We start from the raw sequence: 23,302 nt of genomic DNA, 5'->3' as shown, positions 1-23,302 counted from the left end.
CGCTACTTGAAGATACATACCCCTTCTCTAAAAACAAAAAAGCAAACCAAACCAAAACAAACCAAACAAAAACTCCTTAATTTGATTTGCTACTGCATTAATTATAGCACAGCAGCTGTACAGGTAAGTCCCCAGCTTATGATGGGGTTCCATTCTGACCCCTTCTTCGTAAGTCAGCTCTAATATAAGTCAAATACCTCTTTTTTTAGTTTTCATTATTTTTGCCTTTATCATCAGTATCTTTATAAATCCTATCTTTGAACATCTGCAAGTGAACCTCTGAGAATGATAATATCAGCAATGATAACATTGTATGTAGTACATATTACTAATGATACGATGAATCAAAAAAAGGTAGCCGTAAGTACAGTTCATCATAACTTAAAGACATCATAAGTCGTAAGTTGGGGACCACCTGTATTGCTTTTCTATTGATGCTGTAGCAAATTACTACAAAGTTACCAAAAAAAACAAAAACTCAACCCATTGCTGTTGAGTCGATTCCAACTCATAGCGACTTAAAACAACACAAATTTATTATCTTACAGTTCTGGAGGTCAGAAATTCTACAGGAGTCTCCCTGAGTTCAAAGTGAGGTGTCAACAGGGCTGCCTTCCTTTCTGGAGGCTCTAGGGGAGAATCTGTTTTCTTTCCTTTGCCAGCTTCTAGAGGCTGCCCACATTCCTTGGCTTGTGGCCTCCTCCTTCCTCCCTATTCAAAGCCAGCTACTCTCCGACCCTTCTTGCGTAGCCACGTTTCTTTCTCTGAGCACTGCCAATAAAGTTTCTCTGTTTTTCGTTTAAGGACGCATGAGATTAGGTTAGATCCACCCGGATAACCCAAGATAATCTCCATCTCAAGATCCTTGATTTAATCGCATCTACAAAGTCTTTTTGCCATGTAAGGTAACATATTCACAGCTTCCAAGGATTAGTGTGTGGTCGTCTTTGGGAGGTCGTTATTCTGTCGATCCATCTATCACAGCATCCAAATAAGGAAGGTGGTGATACTGTGCTGTTAGTCTATACCCAGAACACTTTACTAGGACTCACTTGAATAGAATACTTAAAAATTGTAACAAAGAACCAGAACGGAGAGTGGTTTGGAGCTGTGTCAACGTAAGGGATGTTTGCAGGCACAGGATGTTTAGTGTAGAGAAATGACCTATATTTATGCATGTGGGGTGGGGTTTGTGGTTTGAGGAGGCATGAGATGATCGCTGTCTTCAAAATATCTGAAAGTTCTCTCAGATGACAGAGCGTTTAACCTTGTGCTGGGTTATCTCAGAGGGCAGAGATAGGATTAGTATTTGGACATTCTTATTTTTTTTTTAGGAAGCAGCTTTTGGCAGATGAAAGACAGAGCTGTTGGCCATTACTAATGTCCTTAAATTCAACAGCCTGGAAATGGCATGGCTTGATGCAGTGGGGAGTCTTATAGACAAGATTTAAGTATTAGTTGAAGCGTCAGCTCAGTTGCACTCTCAAATTTATTTTAACCCTTCAAGTCAATGATTTTAATTCCATTCATGACCTTTGGGCACCCCATTTGCATATAGCTGGAGCAGCCCAGAGCCTTTCACCCTTACTAAGGAGTCATGTGTTTGCCTCACCAAATCCACCCTACAGGTCTGTCTCATGCCAAACAAAAGAAGTTATTGAAGGAATCTGGTAGAGTTCAGATGTCTCCTTAGAAGAGAAAGTGGCCCAGGTTATTGTTGAGAATATAAAGAACTATGACCAAAGGGACAGTACAAATGTTTAAATAGCATATAAGTTCTTAAAAAATAACCTTTTGGCATATTAAGATATGAAGAGAAAACAAACAAACTGTAAAGAGACATGACATGAAGAAAATGTAGATTTGTTGCCATTAGATGATTTGTATGGGTATTAAGTATGACTCCTGTCTTGAGGAAGTTGGGTATTTAAAATGAGGAAAGCGAAAGAAAGAGTGTGCTGGATTCTTTCATCTTAATCTAAATATATATATATATATATATATATATGGAAACCCCGGTGGCATAGAGGTTAAGTGCTATGGCTGCCAACCAAAATGCCGAGTTCAAATCCGCCAGGCACTCCTTGGAAACTCTATGGGGCAGTTCTACTCTGTCCTATAGGGTAGCTATGAGTCGGAATCGATTCGGCAGCACTGGGTTTGTTTTTTTTTGGTTTATATATATTTTGATTCTTTTATCTAGTTGATTCATCAGTCTACTTTACAAAAGGATGATTTTTAGAATAATATGCCTAAGATCTGTGAGCATCTGTAGAAAGTGCTTTTTTTACATCGTACATGTGTTCAGTGTATAAGTACTTTTAGTGCTTAAAAAGTATAAGTACTTTTTATAATTTAAAGAACTTATGCTACCATGATATTCTTGATTTTTAAGTATATAGCTGAATGTCTAAATTATCAGTCTGAACCATACTCAGTATTATCCTAGATTATTTGACCCTCAAATTAGCTTGTATGCCAGAAATGTCTGAAATGAATTAATAAATTAAAATCTTAATTGTATTCAAGAGAAGTATTTGTGGTTCTTTATAACTGTGATTTATGTATCTTCAAAGAGAGTCTTAAGTGTCTTTGGAGCTGTTATTTAGCTCATAATGGTCATCATATACTAAGAGGCACTTGTCCAGACACTTAAAATTTGGGGCCAATACTGCCAATGCGTTCATAGTCATTCCATCTTCTTTCCACTTCTGTGGCTTCCCAAGAGCAATAATGATAATTCTAGCCAGCTTCTGATAGTCCTCTCTATAGTCAGGGGAAGGTCAGCTATTTTTTGATCCCCATGGGAGAGAGACAGCTCCTCAATCAGTATCCTAAAATAGCCAGCCATTCTCAGCTGCTGGGCTGGAGCCCCTCCAAGAGAGCAAAGGGAATACAAATCCATCGCTGGGTGTGAGCGAGAAGCCACCAAAACATGAGCTAGGAGAGGCTTCTCAAGAACGTTCTGTCCACTCAGAAATCTTTATTCTTTTTTGTTCTTCTTGAGAGCTAATTGTCCACCAATTTTTCACTTTATTTTCTTCTTATTTTATCTAAATTGAACCAGTGAATTGAAAATGAGACTAAATATCGCCATCTTCTTTGGGGCTCTCTTTGGTGCTTTGGGAGTTCTACTCTTTTTGGTGGCTTTTGGATCAGATTATTGGCTTCTTGCAACTGAAGTGGGGAGATGTTCAGGTGATCAGAATGTGAGTTTCTACTTTGATATCTTGATATTACTTGCTATAAATATCCCTTGAAATCATAGAATAGTAAAGGAGTGTATATTTCTTTATAAAAGACATATGCGTAAAGCCACTGATTATCATTCTTTGGGATAAAATCCATTTTTTAAAAAGTTTCCTCGATGTGGTAATTTTGATGATATTCCTGTGCTGATGGCAAGTTGCTTCGTGTTATTCTGTGCAGATAGAGAATGTCACTTTCCACCATGAAGGATTCTTCTGGAGATGCTGGTTTAATGGAATTGTGAAGGAGAATGATTCCAGTATCTGGAAGTTCTGGTACAGTAAGTGCAATTTTGCTTAATCTTCCTCTTTGTCCTTAAAATAAGATGAACAACTTATTTAGTACATATCACTTATGAAATAGGATGTAGAGCCTCAATAGGATGTCTTCAAAAGGTTCCTGAAGAGACTCCTATTCTTCAAGTAGAAATGGCTATAGGGATAATTAATTCTTCTTCCAGAGTAAAGTAAAAGTCTGACTATTTATGGCAAAACTGATTTATCTGGTGTTTCTATGCTCACATTTAAAATACACCAACTCTAACAGACAAAACAGATATTATCTATAATATTTTTTTCAAGTGTATTATTGCTATGTTGAGAATGTATTTTTTTTTTTTTTTTTGGCTAGAAACCCTTGGAATCTCCAATTTAAAAACCCAGAAATAGAGATGTATTATTTTATATTCATATCCTCAAAGTTTAAAAAAAGTATCTGCTTTATAATGGAACTTAATTACCAACAGTGGCAGATGAAATCTTCGTTTTATTCGGGCTTTAACCAGGTTTGTCGGCTGTATCAAGAAACTCATTGCTTTTTTTCATTCTCTCATGGAAACTTTAAAGTTCTTTTTTGAAGTAGAATAGCTTTTTTAAAAATGATGCATTCTTTCAACTGTAATTCCTCTATTATATTAATCTTTGAATATCAATTCCCTGAATAATACTTAGCCTTTATCTTATTGAATCTGATAACAAGAGAACTATTTATTATCCTAAAGGTTACAGAGGGTTGAAATAATTATTAGTCTCCTTATCAAATACCCCCAAATAAATCAAAGTAAGGTATTTATGCAATAGTCAGTAGAATTTATAATAAAAGTGTAAGCTTACTGAAGATTTCAGCAAGCTGACAGCAAGTTGCCATGTATGAAGGAACAAAGGTAGGGATGAGATGGCATATTTAGAAGGAATCTTTAGTAGACCATCTGTCATGGATTGAATTGTGTCCCCCCAAAAATATGTGTCAACTTGGTTAGGCCATGATTCCCAGTATTCTGTGGTTGTCCTCCATTTTGTGATTGTAATTTTATGCTAAGGAGGATTCCGGTGGTGGGATTGTAACACCACCCTTACTCCGGTCACCTCCCTGATCCAAAGTAAAGGGAGTTTCCCTGGGATGGGGCCTACACCACCTTCTATTAAGAGATGAAAGGAAACGGAAGTAAGCAGAGAGTTGGGGAACTCATACCACAAAGAAGGCAGCACCAGGAGCAGAGCAGATCCTTTGGACATGGGGTCCCTGTGCCTGAGAAGCTCCTCGACCATGGGAAAATTGAGGACAAGGACCTCCCTCCAGAGATGACAGAGAGAGAAAGCCTTCCCCTGGAGCCGACGCCCTGAATTTGAACTTGTAACCTACTAGACTGTGAGAAAATAAATTTCTCTTTGTTAAAGCCATCCACTTGTGGTATTTCTGTTATAGCAGCACTAGATGACTAAGACATCATATTATAGTGCATTTTGGAGAGGAGAATGAGCATGTGTTTAAGACGAAAACTGCTAGTGGAAATTATTTAGACTTCCGTAAATTGGAGTTAGCCAGTCTGTGGAAGAGGAAGATTTTTGCCAAGGACTTAGAGGAAAAAAATTATATTTTACTTCATCTTCTACCAGAAGTGGCATAGAGGTAGGCTTCGCCAAGAACCTTCTCCCTTCTCCCTAAAGGACGCACAATGAATTGTCAACTTGCATGATGGATCATTTGTATCATTTCTTTAAAAATAGAATATAGAAGAAATTTTAAATTGATTGGAACTAATCAAAGTTAAGACTAAGTTTATTAGATTTTTTAAACAAGTATTTATTGAATACCTACTATGTGATTTTTTTTTGTTTTTTTTTAAATGTGATAGGTGCTCCTTGGAGACTCTACGGGGCAGTTCTACTCTATCCTATAGGGTCGCTGTGAGTCGGAATCAACAACGGCAGTGGGTTTGGTTTGTTTTTTTTGGACTATGTGATAGACATTAGGCTAGATATTGGAGAGTATGTTTGTGAAAATAATTGAAGTATGGTGCTTTCGATCGTAAGATGATATTGAGGGCATTTGAGCCTATTCCTTGGAATTATGTCCCGTAGCTAGATCCTCTGAATAAATTCACCTTCCAGACCCCTTATGCCTCTCAATATGAGTTCTTTGGGTTTTTTTCTGCACACTACAAGTCTCTGAATTTGTTGCTCTAACCTGCAGTTGTATTTTGCTTATGGACTCTAGTTCTGTATTTTCTTCTATTGGGGACAATTTGTAACTCAGGCCCTCAATAGTAAATTCCTTTGTTTTGGTGTCCTTCCTAGTCAATCAGCCACCATCCAAGAACTGCACACACGCCTACCTGTCACCATACCCCTTCATGAGAGGCCAACACAATTCTACCTCCTACGACTCTGCAGTTAGTAAGTACCTTCTTTCCTCAGAGCACCTCTGAGAGAGACTCGGCTTTCTAAACATGCCTGCCACAATTTTCTTTTTTTTTTTTTGGTGGGGGGAGCAATTAAAAATAATTTAAAACCTGAAGTTCCAACATTTTCTCTAATATCAATTGTTTCTGTAAAAAGTATATTGTTTTTAACATGCCATGTGTTCTAGTAGAACATGACTTTCGTCTAAAAGTAAAGTCATTGTATTTTGCTTGTTACTTATAAAAATAATTTTAGAAATGTGTTTTCCAATATGAAAATAGTAACATTAACTAGGAAGCATTGCTTCTTAAGGGTTTAACTGACCTCAAACTAGCCTCAGACTTGAAAATTTTATTGTAATATATACACTATGCTTAAAATTTTTTTGTAATTCTTATACATAAAAATATGATTATGCTGCCGTATTAGTACAAAATGAACTCTGTTGTAGATGCTCGTGCAGTATCCCGTATCAGAATGACAGATATCATTAGCTGTCAGTTGTGATTTCATTATTTCTTTCATGTTTCCATACTCATATTTATTTTCTGTGGAAAGTACATAAACTCATTTGCAATAGAAAGTATATAAGATATAATATAGAAATATAGTTCTATAGAAAGCACATAAAGATAAGATGCCAACTTTATTGTCAAGTAATTTCATCAAGTTGTTATATTAAGGATGATTATTCTAACCTTAAAACTAAGATTAGGCACAGAATTTATCAGTGTCATCAGGAGAGTCAAAAAATATTTGTTTTTCAAAGAGAATACCTAATGTATTTAATGTCCTGAATAAACTGAATCTTCGCAATGTTCATCCATTTTTTAATCTTTTTGTAAAATACGTATTTCTATACATTATAATTGTAAGTTTGTCAAAAAGAATTTGCATATATTATGTCATTAATGTGGCGGCCAGTGGGGGTAGGAAAAAAAGGAGATGACCTAAAGCTACCTGCTCTTGTTCGTTGAGGCCCCATGTATGTATGTGTTCAAAGGGACCTTGGCTGTTGACCTCCAAGACTTGTGTAGCGTGGATGCTCGGTCTCATTTCAAACTGCATAAGTCGTCCTCATTTACACTTGTCGAGACCCCTTGTATTGTGTTTGATGCGGGCCCTCTCACTGATAAGAGAAGAGATGACACAGGAAAAGAATAGGAAAAATCAGGTTTATCTTTGGAGCTTAGTTCAGAGTTCACTTGTTTAAGTCCTCACCCCACTGACACATGGACCAGGCCAGGTTCTCCTTTATATTGAAGTTGTAAAAAACATACTTTTTCCCAGACATTCTTACCTTTATAAAATGAATTAAGAAGTAATACAAGGTTAGCTTTCTAGAACGTTAGATTTTTGTGTAAATATTAGCATTGTTGCTGTCGTTATTTGTATGTTGAGATCCTGTGATGAAATAGACATTGTAGGTGCCATATATTTTAAATGGAATCAACATATTTGAAAAGCCTGCGCCTCAAGGAAGAAGTGGAGAACTTGGAAAACAAGGCAACATAATCCGCGCACAGTAATTACGGTGTAGATGGATAGGAAATACATGTCAGAAAAATTATACTGCAATTACACTTAGAATTATTATAGAGCACAGCATATAATTACTGTGTCATTTTTTGGATCTAGTGACAAAACGATGTTCCACTTTTTTTTTTTAGTTATTAAACTGCTCTCTGGCGCCCATATTGTAACGCTTTACTCACTTTAGACAACTTTAACAAACATGTTAAATGAAAATGAGATGGACAGAGATTATATTCTGTAAAATAAATAGTATGCACAAGTCTCTTTTATGCTCATAATGACGTACGATGGTATTTAGCATTATATTTTGGTGATTTGTGTTTTTCTTTGTTTCCTTTATCCAAGAGGAGGGCAAAGATTTCATTGAAAGGATTGCATCTGACAGAAAGTGGGGGCTTCCTAGTTAATGAGACCATGTAATCTTAACTAGACTCTTGAGCCACTTTCTGGCTTTCTGTAGCTTCATAACTATCAAGTACTATGTATGTGGCCTGGTGGCTAAGTAGTTAAGAGTTTGGCTGCTAACCGAAAGGTTGGCAGTTTGAATTCACCATCCACTCCTTGGAAACCCTATGGAGCAGTTCTACTCTGCCCTAAAGGTTGCTATGAGTCAGAATTGACTTGTTGGCAATGGGTTTGTTTTTTTGTTACGTACGTGCCAAATTATCTTTGATAAATTGAAAGTATCGTTTGTAAAATGTGATGGATGTATCTTGGTGTCTTAGTTATCTAGTGTTGCTATAACAGAAATATCACAAGTAGATGGCTTCAACAAATGGACGTTTATTCTCCCGTAGTCTAGTAGGCTAGAGAAGTCCAAATTCAGGGCCTCAGCTCCAGGGGAAGGCGTTCTCCCTCTGTTGGCCCTGGAGGAAGGTCCTTGTCATCAATCTTCCCCTAATCTAGGAGCGTCTCAGCTCAGGGACCCTGGGTCCAAAAAATATGTGCCCTTCTGGCTCTCCTTGCTTGGTGGTAATGAGGGCACCCCTGTCTCTCTGCTAGGCTTCTTTCTTTTACATCTCAAAAGAGATTGGCTCAAGATGCGACTTAATCTTTTATTTATTTTTTTTTATAATTTTTATTGTGCTTTAAGTGAAACTTTACAAATCAAGTCCGTCTCTCACACAAAAACCCATATACACCTTGCTACACACTCCCAATTACTCTCCCCCTAATGAGACAGCCCGCTCCCTCTCTCCACTCTCTCTTTTCATGTCCATTTCGCCAGCTTCAACCCCCCTCCACCCTCTCATCTTTCCTCCAGGCAGGAGATGCCAACATAGTCTCAAGTGTCCACCTGATTCAAGAAGCTCACTCCTCACCAGCATCCCTCTCCAACCCATTGTCCAGTCCAATCCATGTCTGAAGATTTGGCTTCGGAAGTGGTTCCTGTCCTGGGCCAACAGAAGGTCTGGGGGCCACGACCACTGCAGTCCTTCTAGTCTCAGTCAGACCATTAAGTCTGGTCTTATGAGAATTTGGGGTCTGCATCCCACTGCTCTCCTGCTCCTTCAGGGGTTCTCTGTTGTGTTCCCTGTCAGGGCAGTCATCGGTTGTAGCTAGGTACCATCTAGTTCTTCTGGTCTCAGAATGATGTAGTCTCTGGTTCACGTGGCCCTTTCTGTCTCTTGGGCTCGTAATTGCATTGTGTCCTTGATGGTCTTCATTCTCCTTTGATCCAGGTGGGTTGAGACCAATTGATGCATCTTAGATGGCTGCTTGCTAGCGTTTAAGACCCCAGACTCCACTCTTCAAAGTGGGGTGCAGAATGTTTTCTTAATAGATTTTATTATGCCAATTGACTTAGATGTCCCCTGAAACAGGGTCCCCAGACCCCTGCCCCTGCTACGCTGGCCTTCGAAGCATTCAGTTTATTCAGGAAACTTCTTTGCTTTTGGTTTAGTCCAACTGTGCTGACCTCTCCTGTATTGTGTGCTGTCTTTCCCTTCACCGAAAGTAGTTCTTATCTACTAATTAGTGAAGCGACTTAATCTTATATACCAAGTCCTGCCTCATTAACATCATAAAGGTAGGATTTATAACAGGTAGGAAGATCACATCAGATGACAAAATGGTGCACAACCACACAATACTGGGAATCATGGACCAGCCAGGTTGACACACATTTTTGGGGGACACAATTCAGTCCGTAACACCTGGCTTGGCAAATTATTGGCAAAAAGTCTTTATATTCTCCCAAGTTTTTATAGTTACTGTTAGCCAGTATTGAAATCAGCAAAAGTAATATCAAGATGTATGATTTTTTGGAGTGGTTATCTTATAATTGTAATATGCTACGGGTGAAACTACCCACTTTCATAATAAAGAGACTGAGGCTTAGAGAGATCCCATGACTCTGCCTACACACAGCGGACCATTGACAGAAGTAATACAAAGATCCAGGGCTCTCTCTAGATCTTGTCTGAGAATCTAATAAACTACAGTGAATTTTTTATTACTTATTTTGGTGCTTACCATTAAATCTTTTTAAGCACACATCTTTTATTTAGATATCAACAAAAGAACAAATTAAACTTATATTGGTTTTTGCTGCCATTCTGTTTGAACCTGGCCTGTGTATACCAAAACCAAAAAACTAAACCCATTGCCATAGAGTCAGTGCTGACTCATAGTGACCCTACAGGACACAGTAGAACTGCACCATAGAGTTTTCGAGGCTATAAATCCTTCCGGAAGCAGGCTGCTGACCTGAGGTTAACAACCGACTTAACCTCTGAGCCACCAGTTTAATTCAGTGTATCCTTTAATTTTTTTTTGGTCTCAAGTAAGTATTCTGAAATTCAGTTATTCTCAAATCTGGTTATTTGAATGATTGCCCAAGCTTAGCAAGGGTGGTCTAATTCTCAGAATTGTTTTTGAAGTAAGCTTGTGTGCTTCAGAGTCCATTAAACAATTCCATTACCTTTTGAGATCTGTCAGAGTTTAGATTTTCTGGTTTGTTTCATGCTTAAATTCAGTCACAGTTCATTTATATGGTATCATTTGGTAATGATGTTAAAAAAAAAAACAACAGAAAAACTCACTGCAGTAGAACAGAGTAGAACTGCCCCGTAGGGTTTTCAAGGCTGTAAGTCTTTACAGGAGCAGACTGCCACATCTTTCTTCCCCAGAGGAGCTGGTGGGTTCAAACAGCCAACCTTTCAGTTAGCAGCCATTCGCTTAACCACTAGGCCTCTAGGGCGCTCAGTAATGACGTACTGAACATAAACCAATTTTCAAAATAATGCAACCTACGAGTGAATTAATCATTCTCTTCTTGGTGTTCCCATAGCCTTGGAAAATACCTCTAGGAAAGCACTCATTACACATAATTTTAATTGTCTACCTTGGTTTTTCCATTATCTGTTTGATCACCCTAAGGGCACTGAGTGTAACCTACTTGTACTTATGTCCCCAGAATTTAGGATAGTACCTCGCACTTCGTAGATGCTTAACAATGTGTAACCTTAATTCTTAAATCATTAAGAATGTTAACGAGAAAATTGTACTTACTCTTTTCAGCTATAAACTGTTTTTGTTTCATGTTTTTCCAAGTGGAAACCCTTCAAAAATGAATCACACATTTGGCTTTCTTCTTAAGCAGAATTCGTTGAAGGTAATTTCACCTTTTCCTGATGAGTTGGGACAGATACCCGCACAGAGACTAGGCACCGTGACCTTTTGGGTCCTCATGCCCAGGATTCATCATCTTTTCTCTGGGCCTTGTATGTACCACCCATCCTCTCCAAAACCTCTTCCCATCCCCTCCTCCCTCCATTTCCTTAGCAAGGCAGGTTTATCCTTGGAGCGCAGTCCAAGGGTCACTTCTTTGAAGTCCCCCACTCCACTCACACATTCTAGGCCAGGTTTTCTTTATAAAACTCCGTCTTTAATTGGGTAATTCATGGTAAAGATTTTCATTATTTATTTGCGTAATTATTTGGTTAATGTGTTTTCTCCCCAGTCCAACTCTGAGCTCCATGAGAGTGGGCGGGGGTTTGCATGGTTGGCATACCACTGGATCCAAGCTAGACTAAACACTAAACGGGTTTGAGAAGATCTGTTTCTATACTATACTGTGACACTTATACTGATGCCCTGGTTAGCTGTAGATGTGTGTAGGATTTTATTTATTTTTTTACACCTTTACTAACTGGACCTAGGTTGTTCTTTCACATTTTTTTCTTTTGTGTGCTTTTTGTAATTTTGAAATTTTCAACATTGTTGCCACATATTAACCCTTTAATTTCTATTGCCAATATTTATTTATCTGGTATTCTTTTCCAGACTGTGCTTTCTCCGCCCGCCTCCTTCTTATAAAAAAGGTAGGGTTGAGTCTGAATCGCCTCCATGGCAACGCATTTTGAGTGAATGAGTAGAGACTAGAAGCAGGAAGGCAGCTAGGTGAGGTATTAATGAACAATGAATTAGATTGTAAATGACAGAAAACAAACTGTAACTGAAAATAACAAGGCCATTTTTCTCCCACAACACGAAGGTCATAATGAGGTTGTCAGGGACACGGCTCTTTCAGTCTTTTCTTGCACTACCCTTGGCAGGTGGGTGGTCACCCTCGCACTGATTACCTGATGATCACAAAAGGCCTCTTCCATCTTCAGAACAGCAGAAGTGTCCCTGGAATTCCTCAGCCGACTTCTGCCAATCCTTGATCATCCAAACTGTGTCACATGGCCTCCCTTAGGCGGGGAAATGGCATTTTTCATTTTCTAGCCTGAAAATCATCAGGACTTGAGTAAAAGTAGAGGCAGTAAAGACAAAAAAGGGATAATGAACATGAGAGATATTTGAAGCGTTACTGTATAAAACGTGGTGACCAAACAAAAGAAAGTTAAAGGGATCCAGGATGATGAAATTTTCCTTTGAAAAAGGCCTAAATCAGTTTAAACAATATATAGTATAAAGCAATATGGCCACTTCCCTCTAAACAATAAATGTTACTTCAGTGTATTTCTTCCCAGCCCTTTGTGTGTCCATATTGTACACAGCTTTAATGGTCATCGATACAGATGTACACCTTGCTTTTCTGTGTTTTTGAGGTAGCAACTACACACATACTTCTCCATGTTTTTACTTAATGATTTCTCAAATTTTAGATTTATTAGTTGTGGTTAAGAACTCAGCTGCTAATCAAAAGGTCAGCCGTTTGAATCCACCAGCCGCTCTGTGGAAACCCTGTGGGGCAGTTCTGTTCTGTCCTGCAGAGTCACTAGAAATTGGAATTGACTTGACAGCAACAGGCCTGTTTTTCGTTTTTGTTTTGACCTCTATAGTTAACAAAGTTTTTTGCATGGAACATTTCTCATGCTGGTATTGGTGTTGGTTGCTGTTGAGTCGATTCCAACTCATGGAGACCCCATGTGTGTATAGCAGAACTGCTCCACAGGGTTTTCAAAACTGTGTCCTTTCGGAAGCAGATCAAGAGGCCTATCTTCCAAGGCACCGCTAGTTGAGTTCGACTCGCCAACCTTTCAGCTAGTAGTCAAGCACTTAACCATTTGTACCATCTAGGGACTCCAACATTTCCCATATTTTGTATCAATTATTTGGGTTGTATTTCCGGAAGTGTGACTAGTAAATTGAAGTATACCAACAAGTTTTTGTTTGTTTTTTGGTCATTGTACCATGGTACCAAATTGCTTGCCAATAGGTATGACCCGCGAATGATTCTCACCTAGGAAAATTTAGTGGAAAACCAAAAAAAAAAAAAACCACATTGTCATTGAATTGATTCTGACTCACGGTGGCCCCACATGTTAAGGATTACTGAACTACGAGCATCAGGAGAAGGGGGCATGTTTTGAAGGGAAGAATAGAGTTGAAGGTGGGACACCAATTTTATAAATTCAGCAAGTAGCTTGACATGCAAAACTGGTTCTCCTGAAGGATGTTAATAAGCACAGCAAGCACTGATGAGAAACGCAGACAGGTGTTTTCTTTTTTATATTAAATGTAATTCTAAGGGAAAAAATCATAGGAAAGAAGAGAGTAAAGTATCAATCATATTTAGAAGAGAAAGAAAAAAGCAGAGACACAAAGGAGTAAGTAATAGAAGCCTTGATAAGCAGTTGATGAGTAGGCTCCTATGTTGTGGAAGGAGCCAGGGGAGGAGAGAGTCTAAGAAAGCAAACAGTGATTCTCAGAGAAGAATAGGGAATGGGTTAGAATAAGAGAGCAAGAAGGAATTGGATCATTTTTGGATAATGCAAAAGCCCTGGTGGATAGCTTCTTTTCCAGCAAGGGGCCGAGTATAGAGGCCTATGAAGACTCTGGGCCTGTCCTTCTAAACCTAAACCCACACGCCCTGCTGCTCTGGATCCTGTTCCTATTAACTGCTGGCTCCCCTGAATTGAGATTTAGGGCCTGCCTTAGTTTCTTAATGTGCTGTAACAGAAATACCACAAGTGCACCATGGCTTTAACAAACAAATCTGTTTTCTCACAGTTTAGGAGGCTAGAAGTCCTAATTCAGGGCCCTGGCTCTAGGGTGTCTATTCTGGGGGAAAATCCTCATCTCAGCTTCTCTAGCTTCTCAGCAATCCTGGATCGCTTGTATCTTTCCCCTTTGTGCTTGTGTCTCTGCCTAATCTCATATCCCAGAAGTGATTAGGTTTAAAATGCATCCTACACTGATATGGCCTCATTAAGATATCAAAGAAAACCGTATTCCCAAATGGAATTATATTCACAGGTATAGAGGTCAGGATTCCGACAAGTATTTTTCGGGGACCCAATCCAATTCCTAACAGGGTTCTTTCCTCTTTTCCTGGCAATCCCTTCTTTCCCTAGGGAACCCATTCCATTGTCCTCTACATTCCATCCCCTGATGATCCTTCTAAGACCAGAGCCCCACCCCAGCCTCCTCCCTTCTCTTTCACCTTAGAGAGGTCAGCACGGGGGATCCCATCAAGGGGCTGTGAAGCAGGATGATGGGAATGTGAAACCTCACACTGGGATGTTTAGGAGCGTGGGCAGTGAGGAAGTGGAGACCTTTGCAATTAGCAATTTGACTTGGAATAGCTGCCAAAGAGCATAGCACCACACACAGTACAAAGTCCCTCACGAAAACAAACACCCCAAAAGCCCACTGTAGTAGACAGGGTAAAAGAGAATACAAAATTAATGCTTTTACGTTTGACAGTTTTAAACAGCAGAGGAATGAATTAAATTTTGAGTCTAGAATTATTACTATAAACGTAAACACTTACATAACTTGGGAAACACATCAACATTTCATAGGTATCTTATCTCTGTGGACAGCACGCCACTTGCAGAGAGATTATTATGGTGTAAAACAAGCAACGACAACCACAAAGCAGTTGCCATAGAGTCCTGGCAACGCCATGTGTGGAAGCAGAGCTGTGCTCCATAGGGTTTCCCACGGCTGATTTTTTCAGGAGATCCCCAGGCCTTTCTTCTGAGGGTGTTCGAGGTGGCCTAGAACCTCTAACCTTTTAGTTAACTGAGCATGTTAACCGTTTGCTTCACTCATGGTATAACCAAAAAACCAAATCCATTGCCATTGAGTCAGTTCCCACTCATGGCGACCCTATTTACCATTTCTTAAAAATTTTTTTTTTATTATGTTTTTGGTGAAGGTTTTCAAAGCAAATTAGGTTCCCGTTTAACAATTGTCCACGAATTGTTGGGTGACATTGGTAAAATTTTTCACAATGTGCCAACATTCTCATTAATTCCTTTCTTGATGTTTCGTTTCCAGTAGTGTGGTTTCCCTGTCCCTTTACCCTTTCATCTTTGCTTTATAGTAATTGGTGACCATTTGGTCTCAAATAGTTGATTTTTTAAAGGTGTGCAGTACTCACTGGTAATATGACTCAATATCTTATTTAGTTAAAAGGTGACCTTGGGGGTGTTTCAGTTCAAGGTTTATGCAATTTACCATTTCTTTAGCGTGTATGTTCATATGTGGTGATCCTAGACATTGCCCTAAATTTACCAACAGTTTTGAAGATTTCTATTCTGCTTTAGTTGGGCAGACAAAAACCATACAGTGTAAATTTTAATGGAAAATATGATTTCCATTTGGAAAGTTGGAAATGCCTTAACATCACCTTAATTTTCTGCTATTCATTCAGGCATTTGGGATCTCACAGTCTGATATGACACTGGTAGCTGCAACTTCTGCTTGCCAGCTGACCTTTCATCTGAGACCCAGCCCAGGCTCCATTGCATTTGGGTGTGCGTGCCACTCTCAGGGTGGCGTGCTCAGCCTTTACGTGTTGTTGCTCATGAGGCTACAGTCACCTTTTCAGTTGCAGGTCCTAACATCAATGCTGTAATTAAGAATCACTTTTCCAGAGCATGCTATTTTGTGTTTTCTACTATTTACTCATGTGCTTCTAGTGATTGGTTGGCAGTTTACATAACAAGCCTCTGATAATGGGAGGCAACTTCTTTCTGGAAACAAGACTATGTGGTTATTCACAACAGTGTGGCTTGGCTTCTGTTTGCATGGGTTCTCAAGATTGTTTATGACTACATCTGCCACACCGGGAAGTAGAGACCTCCTCTGATAATAGGAGGTCTTCTGGTGCTGTAGACCAGAGTTTCTCAACTGCGGCAGTTGGCATTTGGGACTGGATAGTTGTATATTGTGGGGGCCCTCCTGTGCCTTGGAGGATGTTAGGTATCCCTGGCCTTTACCCACCAGATGCCAGTAGAACCCTTAGTCATAACAATCAAAAATGTCTCTAGACATTGTCAAATGTCCCCAGGAAGAGGGGCCCAAATTGCCTCTGGTCAAAAGGCACTGCTGTAGACATCCATTCCGATACTTCTGACCCAGAGCTGAATCTCTTCTTCTGAATTGTACTCATACTGCCTACACTGTGTGCCCAGATCAGTTCTGGGCCCTAGAGCACTTAATGATGGTTGTTTTCCTTCTGGCTTGCTTTTTGTCATGTAAAATATTAAAAACAAAAAAGATTCAAGGAGCTTATCTAAGTCTCTGTTAACTTTAAGCATCATCACTTCTGTTCTAAGCCTTGGACCTTTTCTTAGGAGAGAGTTTTGATTAGATTCAATTAAAAAAAAATTAATTGAGTACCAGCTATGCCAGGCACTGTGCTGCCTGCTTCAGTTTCATCCCCACATTCCTGCCCTCATGGGACTTTCGTTGTAGTAAGGGGGGCAGATGATAAACAAAAGTAGTCTGTTTAATTGTTATTGTTAGCTGCCATTGGGTAGGCCCCCAACTCATACTCATAGTGATTCCATATACAATGGAATGAAAAGCTGCCTGGTCCTACACTATCCCTGTGAGGGATTGAGGATCAGACCATTGTGATCCATAGGGTTTTTACTGACTGATTTTCAGAAGCAGATCTCCAGACCTTACTTAGTCCATCTTAGTCTGTTAAGTACTTGGAGAGAAATAAATCAGGTCAGGGGTGTTCATGGAGGGGTACCTCAGTATTAAATATGGTAACTAGGGGAGGCCCCACAGAGAAGATGATGTATGTTTTGAGTTGGACAGTCCCGGGTGGAGTGTGGGCTCCTCCATCCCGCTGAGCTGCTCTGGAAGGTTCCTGGATCTCTCTTCAACCCACCCACTGCCGTTGGATCTCTTATGGGGTCCAAATTGATGCTGTACAGAAAGTACTTGGCAATGGAACTGGCTCATGGTAAGCATCCTATGGGGATTACCAGCTGGATTTTTAGTCAACGTGTCTGAGTAGATAGCCTGACTCTACCACTTCCTGGCTAAGAGAACTTAGGCAGAGTTTTTAATCTCCATAAACTTCAGTTTACTCACTTGTAAAAGAGAGACAAGAATAGCATCAACCTCATATAGTAGTTGTGAGAATTAAACAGAGATTAAAAATATAAATGCTTAGTGGAGTGGTTGGCATGTAGTTGGTATTCAATAAATTTAAGCTATTCTTACGATGATATACCAATTTAGAGTACCAAAAATAACTCATCAGTAGGGCACATAAATTCATCATAGTCTAATGATGTATCTCCTGCTTTCCGTAGGATGTGTGTATGTGTGTGTGTGTAGCCACACTGAGCATTCGACAGAGTTTCTGACAAAAAGTAAGAGCTTCACAAAAAAATTAATAACAAAAGTATAGTATATGTTTATTGTACATACATACATTTGTTGATTCCAACTCATAGCAACCCTATGAGACAGAGTAGAACTGCCCTATAGGGTTTCCTAAGCTAGAATCTTTATGGGAGCAGATTGCCAGGTCTTTTCTCCCACAGAGCTTTGGATGGGTTCAAATCGCAGGCCTTTGGTTAGTAGCCAAGCTGCTGAACTATTGTGCCACATATATATATATATATATATATATATATATATATATGTTGTCGTGGGTTGCCATTGAGCTGATTCTGACAGATGATGACCCCTTGTGTTACAGCGTAAAGCTGCTCCATAGGGTGTTCTTGGCTGTAATCTTAACAAAAGCAGATCACCAGTCCTTTTCTTCCATAGTACTGCTATGTGGGTTCGAACCATCAGTCTTGAGGTTAGCAGTTGAGCTCAAGCTGTTTGCATCACCTAGGTACCTACAAATATAAATTCTTATTATCCTTATCACCATCATCAGTAGTACATAGTAGTTAATACGTGTCAGCTGTACTGGCCAAGATTTGGCACCACTTATTTAGTAATATTGAGTAGAATGTACTCAACAAATATTGGCTGAACACTTTCTATGTACCTGGTACCGTTATAGGTTCTGGGGGATTATAGTGAACAAAAGAGATGATAATCCCTGCACTCTAGTATCAAATATATAATACAATATCAAAACCAGGACATTCACATTGGTGGGATGTGTGTATATAGTTCTATGCCATTTATCAAATGTGTAGATTCCTGTAATCACCGTCACAATCAGGATACAGAAGTATTTATTCTATCACCACCAAGATCTTTCCTGTACTACCTATTTATAGTCACTTCTCCCCTTTACACTCCAACCTCTGGCACCCACTAGACTGTATCCATCTCTATAAATCTGCCATTTTGAGAATATTATGAACATGGAATCATAAATTACCTGACCTTTTGAGACTGACTTTTTTTTTTTTTTTAACACTGTATACTTAGTCTGTGACCTTGAGATCTATCCAAGTTGTTGAATATACCAACAGTTCATTCCTTCTTATTGCTAACTAGTATTCCATGGTATGGATGTACCATAGTTTAACTACTCATCTGTTGAAGGGCATCAGACTTGTTCCCAGCTTTGGGCCATTACAAATAAATTTGCTGTGTGCAATCACGTACATGTTTTTGTGTGGGCATAAATTTTTATTTCTCTGGGGCAGTGGCTGGAAGTGTAATTGCTGGGTAGTATGGTTAAGTATTGGAAAGCCTGGTGGTGTAGTGGTTAAGAACTACGTCTGCTAACCAGAAGGTTGGCAGTTCAAATCCACCAGGTGCTCCTTGAAAGCTCTATGGGGCAGTTCTACTCTGTCCCATAGGGTCGTTATGAGTTAGAATTGACTTTTTAAAATTTATTTTAGCTAATCTAAAAAGTCATTTGGTCTTAATTTGCATTTCCATAATGACTAATGATATAGAATGTATTTTCATCTGCTTAGTTGTTGTTACCTGCCATCAAGTCATCTCCGACTCAAGGTGACTTTATTTATAACAAAACAGAATATAGCCCGGTCCTGCATCATCTTCCTGTACTTAGTTACTGTACATATATCCTCTTCAGTGAAATGTTTCTTCATGTCTTTGTTTCCATTTTCTAATTGGGTTATATTTGTTTTGTTACTGTTGAGTTTATAAAATTCTTTATATATTCTAGATATGAGTCCTGTATCAGATATGTGGTTTTCAAATATTTTCTCCCAGTGTGTAACTTGTTTTTCATTCCCTTAGCAGGGACTTTGCAGAGTAAAAGTAAATTTTGATAAAGTTCAATTTATTCTTTTTTTTTTTTTTAAGAGACCGTGTATTTAGTGTCATGTCTAAGAGATGTCCACAAAGCCTTGTTGTTGTTAATTGCTGTTGAGTCAATTCCAACTCATGACAACCCCATGTGTGCAGAGTAGAACTGTGCTCCACAGGGTTTTCAGGTTATGACCTTTCAGAAGCAGATCTCCCGGCCTGTTTTCTGAGGTGCCTCTGGATGATTTTGAACCGTGAACTTTATGGGTAGTAGTCCTGCATTTAACTGTGCCACCCAGGGACTGAAATTTTTCTTCTGTGTTTTCTTTTAAAAGTTCATAGTTTTATGTATTACACTTAAATCTATGATCCATTTTGAGCATACTTTTGTGTAAGTTGTGAGGTTTGTTTTTGGCCGATATATATCCAATTACTTCAGCACCATTTGTTGTAAAGACTATCCTTTCACTGAGTTGCTTTTGCATTTATGTCAAAAAATAGTTGATCATACTTTCCTAGACCTATTTCTGAGTTCTGTATTCTATTCCTTTGATCTATATATTTATCTCTTTGCCAGTACCACACAGTCTTGGTTATTTTAGCTATGAAATGTCTTGAAATTGGGCAGAATGGTCCCTCTCACTTTATTCTTTTTTTATTTTTCAAAACTGTTTTAGCTATTCTAATTTTTTTGCCTTTCCGTATAAATTTTGGAATAATCTCTGTATAGGATCGCTGTGAGTCAGAATTCAATCGACTCGATGGCATCCGGATTTTTTTTTTTTTTAATTGACAAAAACCAAAAAATCTTACTGGGATTCTAATATAGAATTATATTATACCTATATGTCAATTTGGGGGAAATTGACGTGTTTATTGAGTCTTCCAATCTGTAACCACTGTATATCTCTCCATTTATTTAAATCTTTGACTGCCTTTTATCTGTATTTTGTAGTTTTTAGCATACAAGTCTCATATGTGTTTTGTTACATCTAAATATTTCATTTTCTTCAGCAATTTTATGTGATATTTTATTTTTAATTTCAGTTTTCATGTGTTCATTGTTAATTTAAAAATACAATTGATTTTTTAAATGTTTATCTTATATCCTGAAACCTTGCTGAATTTACTTAGTAATTTTAAGAGGTTTTGGAGATTCCTTGGGATTTTCTCCATGGGCAATCATGTCATCTTCAAAAATGGGTGTATGTATGTATTTTTTTTTCTTATTTGTATACGTTTTGTTTCATTTTCTTGCCTTACTGCACTGACTAGTACTTCCAGTACTATGTTTCTGTTATTGATTTCTGGTTTGAATCTGTTGTGATCAGAGAACACACTCTATATAATTTCTATTTTTTAAATTTAATGAGGTTTGCTTTATGGCCCAGGATATGGTCTATATTGGCATATATTTCAGGCATTTGAAAAGAATGCTTATACTCTTTGTTGAAATGTTCTATAAATGTCAATTAGATCCTGATAGTTGATGGTGGTGTTTAATCCTTCTATATTTTTGCTGGATTTCTGGGTAGTTGTTCTATCAGTTGAGAGAGGAGTATAGACATCTCCAGCTGTATTTGTGGCTTTATCTATCACTCTTTTCAGTTTTATCAGTTTTTGCTTCACCTACTTTGCAGCTATTTTTTTGGTATACATACACATTTAGGATTGCTATCCTTTTATTAATATGTAGTGTCCCTAGTAATCTTTTTTTTGTACTAAAGTCTACTGTATCTGATATTAATGTAGCCACTCCTGAATTCTTTTAATTAATATTTTCATGGTATATATATTTTTCATTCTTTACTTTTAATTTACCTATATCATTATATTTAAAGTGAGAGTCTTGTAGACAGCATATAGTTGGATAACTTTTTTTAATGCAGTCTGTGAAGCTCTGCCTTTTAATTGGTGTATTTAGATCACTTGTATTTAAAGTCATTATTGATATGTTAAAGCTTAACTCCGCCATTTTAATTTTTGTTTTCTGTTTGTTCCATCTGTTTTTCATTTCTCTGCTTTCATTTTTCTGCATTCCTGTTGGTTACTTGGAATTTTTCCAAATTCCCTTTGGTTTATCTATAGTGTTTCTGAGGTTATCGTTTTGTATAGCTTCCAGTGTTGCTCTAGATATTACATTATACATAAATAAGTTATCATGGTCTACTGGTGTCAACATTTTACCAGTTTAAGTGAAGTGTAGAAACCTTACCTCCTTTTATGTCCCTTTACCCTCTCCCAATTATAATTGTCTCAAATATTTCCTCCCCATACTTTAAGAACCATACCTGACGCGTTATTCCTGCAACCATCAAACATAATTTAGAAAACTGAGAAAGAAAGAAACATATTATATTTAATCATCTTTTATTCTTTCCATTGTTCTTTCTTGGTGATATTCTAAGATACCTTATTCTATTTGTCCTCTTTGCTTGGAGAAACTCCCTTTATCTAATTTTTTAGGGTAACTTTGTTAACAACAAATCTTACGTATTTCCTTCATCCAAGAATGTCATGATTTCCCCCTTCATTCCTCAATAATTTTGCTGGATGTAGAATTCAGAGTTGACAATTATTTTCTTTCAGTCTTTGAAAAATGTTGTGCCAGTTCTTTCTGGCCCCCATGGTTTCTGGTAAGAAATCCAGTGTCATTTGAATTGTTTTTTTCTCTATGTAAAGTGGTCTCCCCCCGCCTCATCACTACTTTCAGGATACTTTCTTTGTCTTTAGTTTTCAGAGCTTTGACTATGATGTGTCTTAGAGTGGATTTCCTTGGCTTTATCCTGTTTAGGCTTTGTTCATCTCTTTGAACCTTTAATTATGTGTCTCTTGATAATTTCGGAAAATTTTCAGACATTATTTCCTTAGATGGTTTTTTAACTCTGTCCTGTTTCTCCTCTCCTTCTGAAACTCAAAAGATGTGAATGTCGTTTTTTTTTTTTTTTTAAGTAGTACCAGAGATCTCTTAGACCCTGCTCTTTTTAATTTTCAGTCTGTTTTCTCTCCGTTAATCAGATTAGCTAATTTCTATTTTGAATTTCACTGATCGTTTCCTCTCTCCTTACATTCTTCTGTTAAGCACATCTACTGAGTTTTTTTTTTTTTTCAATTTTTGTTATGTAATTTTTAGTTCTAAAATTTCCATTTGGATTTCTTTCTTCTATTTCTTTACTGAGGCTTTCTACTTTTTCATTTGTGTCAAGCATGTTTGTACTTGCTCATTGAAAAAAATTCATCACGGCTGCTTCAAAATCCATGTCAGATAAATCTAACATCTCTGTCATCTCAGAGATGTTATTGATTGTTCTATGGGTCTATCAGTATAGTTCTTTTTTACATTGGTATTGTGATTTTCCTCATTCTTGGAATTATTAGTGATTTTTTATTGAAACCTGAACTTTTGGGTTATTATGTTTTGAGACTCTGTATCTTATTTAAGTTTTCTATTTTACTTGGCTTATTTTGATACCATTCCAGCAGAGGAAGGGGTGAGGATTGCCTTGTTAATACCATGTAGCAATGAAATTCCAGGTTCTCCACATAGTCTCTTCTGGCATTTGTCAGGGGAAAGCACTTCTTGTTATTGCTGGGTGACAGTGAGGTTTCTGACTTCCCGCTGCGCTTCCTCTGGCACCAGTTTGACTGAGAAGGGGAGGAGGGCCTCATTACAGATCCATCCATCACCTCCACTGACATGGGGGCAGAGTGGGGGGTGGCTCATTATACTGGGTAGTGGTGAGTGTCTTAACTGCCCACTGGTTCTTTTATAATACCACCTCAGCCATACAGGGTGCCTCATTTCAACCCCAATGCAGTGGAAGTCTAGGCTCCCCACATGGTCTCCACTGTCACCATACAGAGTGACCTCATCACTGGTCTGCAGGGATAAAATTCCTGGCTCCCTGTTCAGCCTTCTCTGACACTACCCTGGAGGT

At 38.2% G+C, this 23,302-nt stretch overlaps 1 protein-coding gene across 3 annotated transcripts in view; it reads left to right on the top strand.

The window, feature by feature from the left end:
- TMEM182 (transmembrane protein 182) overlaps positions 1 to 23,302 on the top strand; it is a 102,574-nt gene that overhangs the window by 28,227 nt on the left and 51,045 nt on the right. For 2 of the 3 annotated variants that reach the window (XM_049856916.1, XM_049856915.1), the window contains 2 exons: positions 3,430 to 3,529; positions 5,826 to 5,924. In XM_049856916.1, the coding sequence (XP_049712873.1) occupies positions 3,430 to 3,529; positions 5,826 to 5,924 (199 nt within the window). The remainder of the gene's footprint in view (positions 1 to 3,429; positions 3,530 to 5,825; positions 5,925 to 23,302) is intronic. The other variant, XM_049856917.1, reaches the window with a different exon arrangement.

Source organism: Elephas maximus, chromosome 17 (assembly GCF_024166365.1).
Source record: "Elephas maximus indicus isolate mEleMax1 chromosome 17, mEleMax1 primary haplotype, whole genome shotgun sequence".
In the NCBI taxonomy this organism is placed as follows: Eukaryota; Metazoa; Chordata; class Mammalia; order Proboscidea; family Elephantidae; genus Elephas; species Elephas maximus.
Note: the sequence above shows the minus strand (reverse complement) of the source record. Positions and strands in the feature narration are given on the sequence as shown.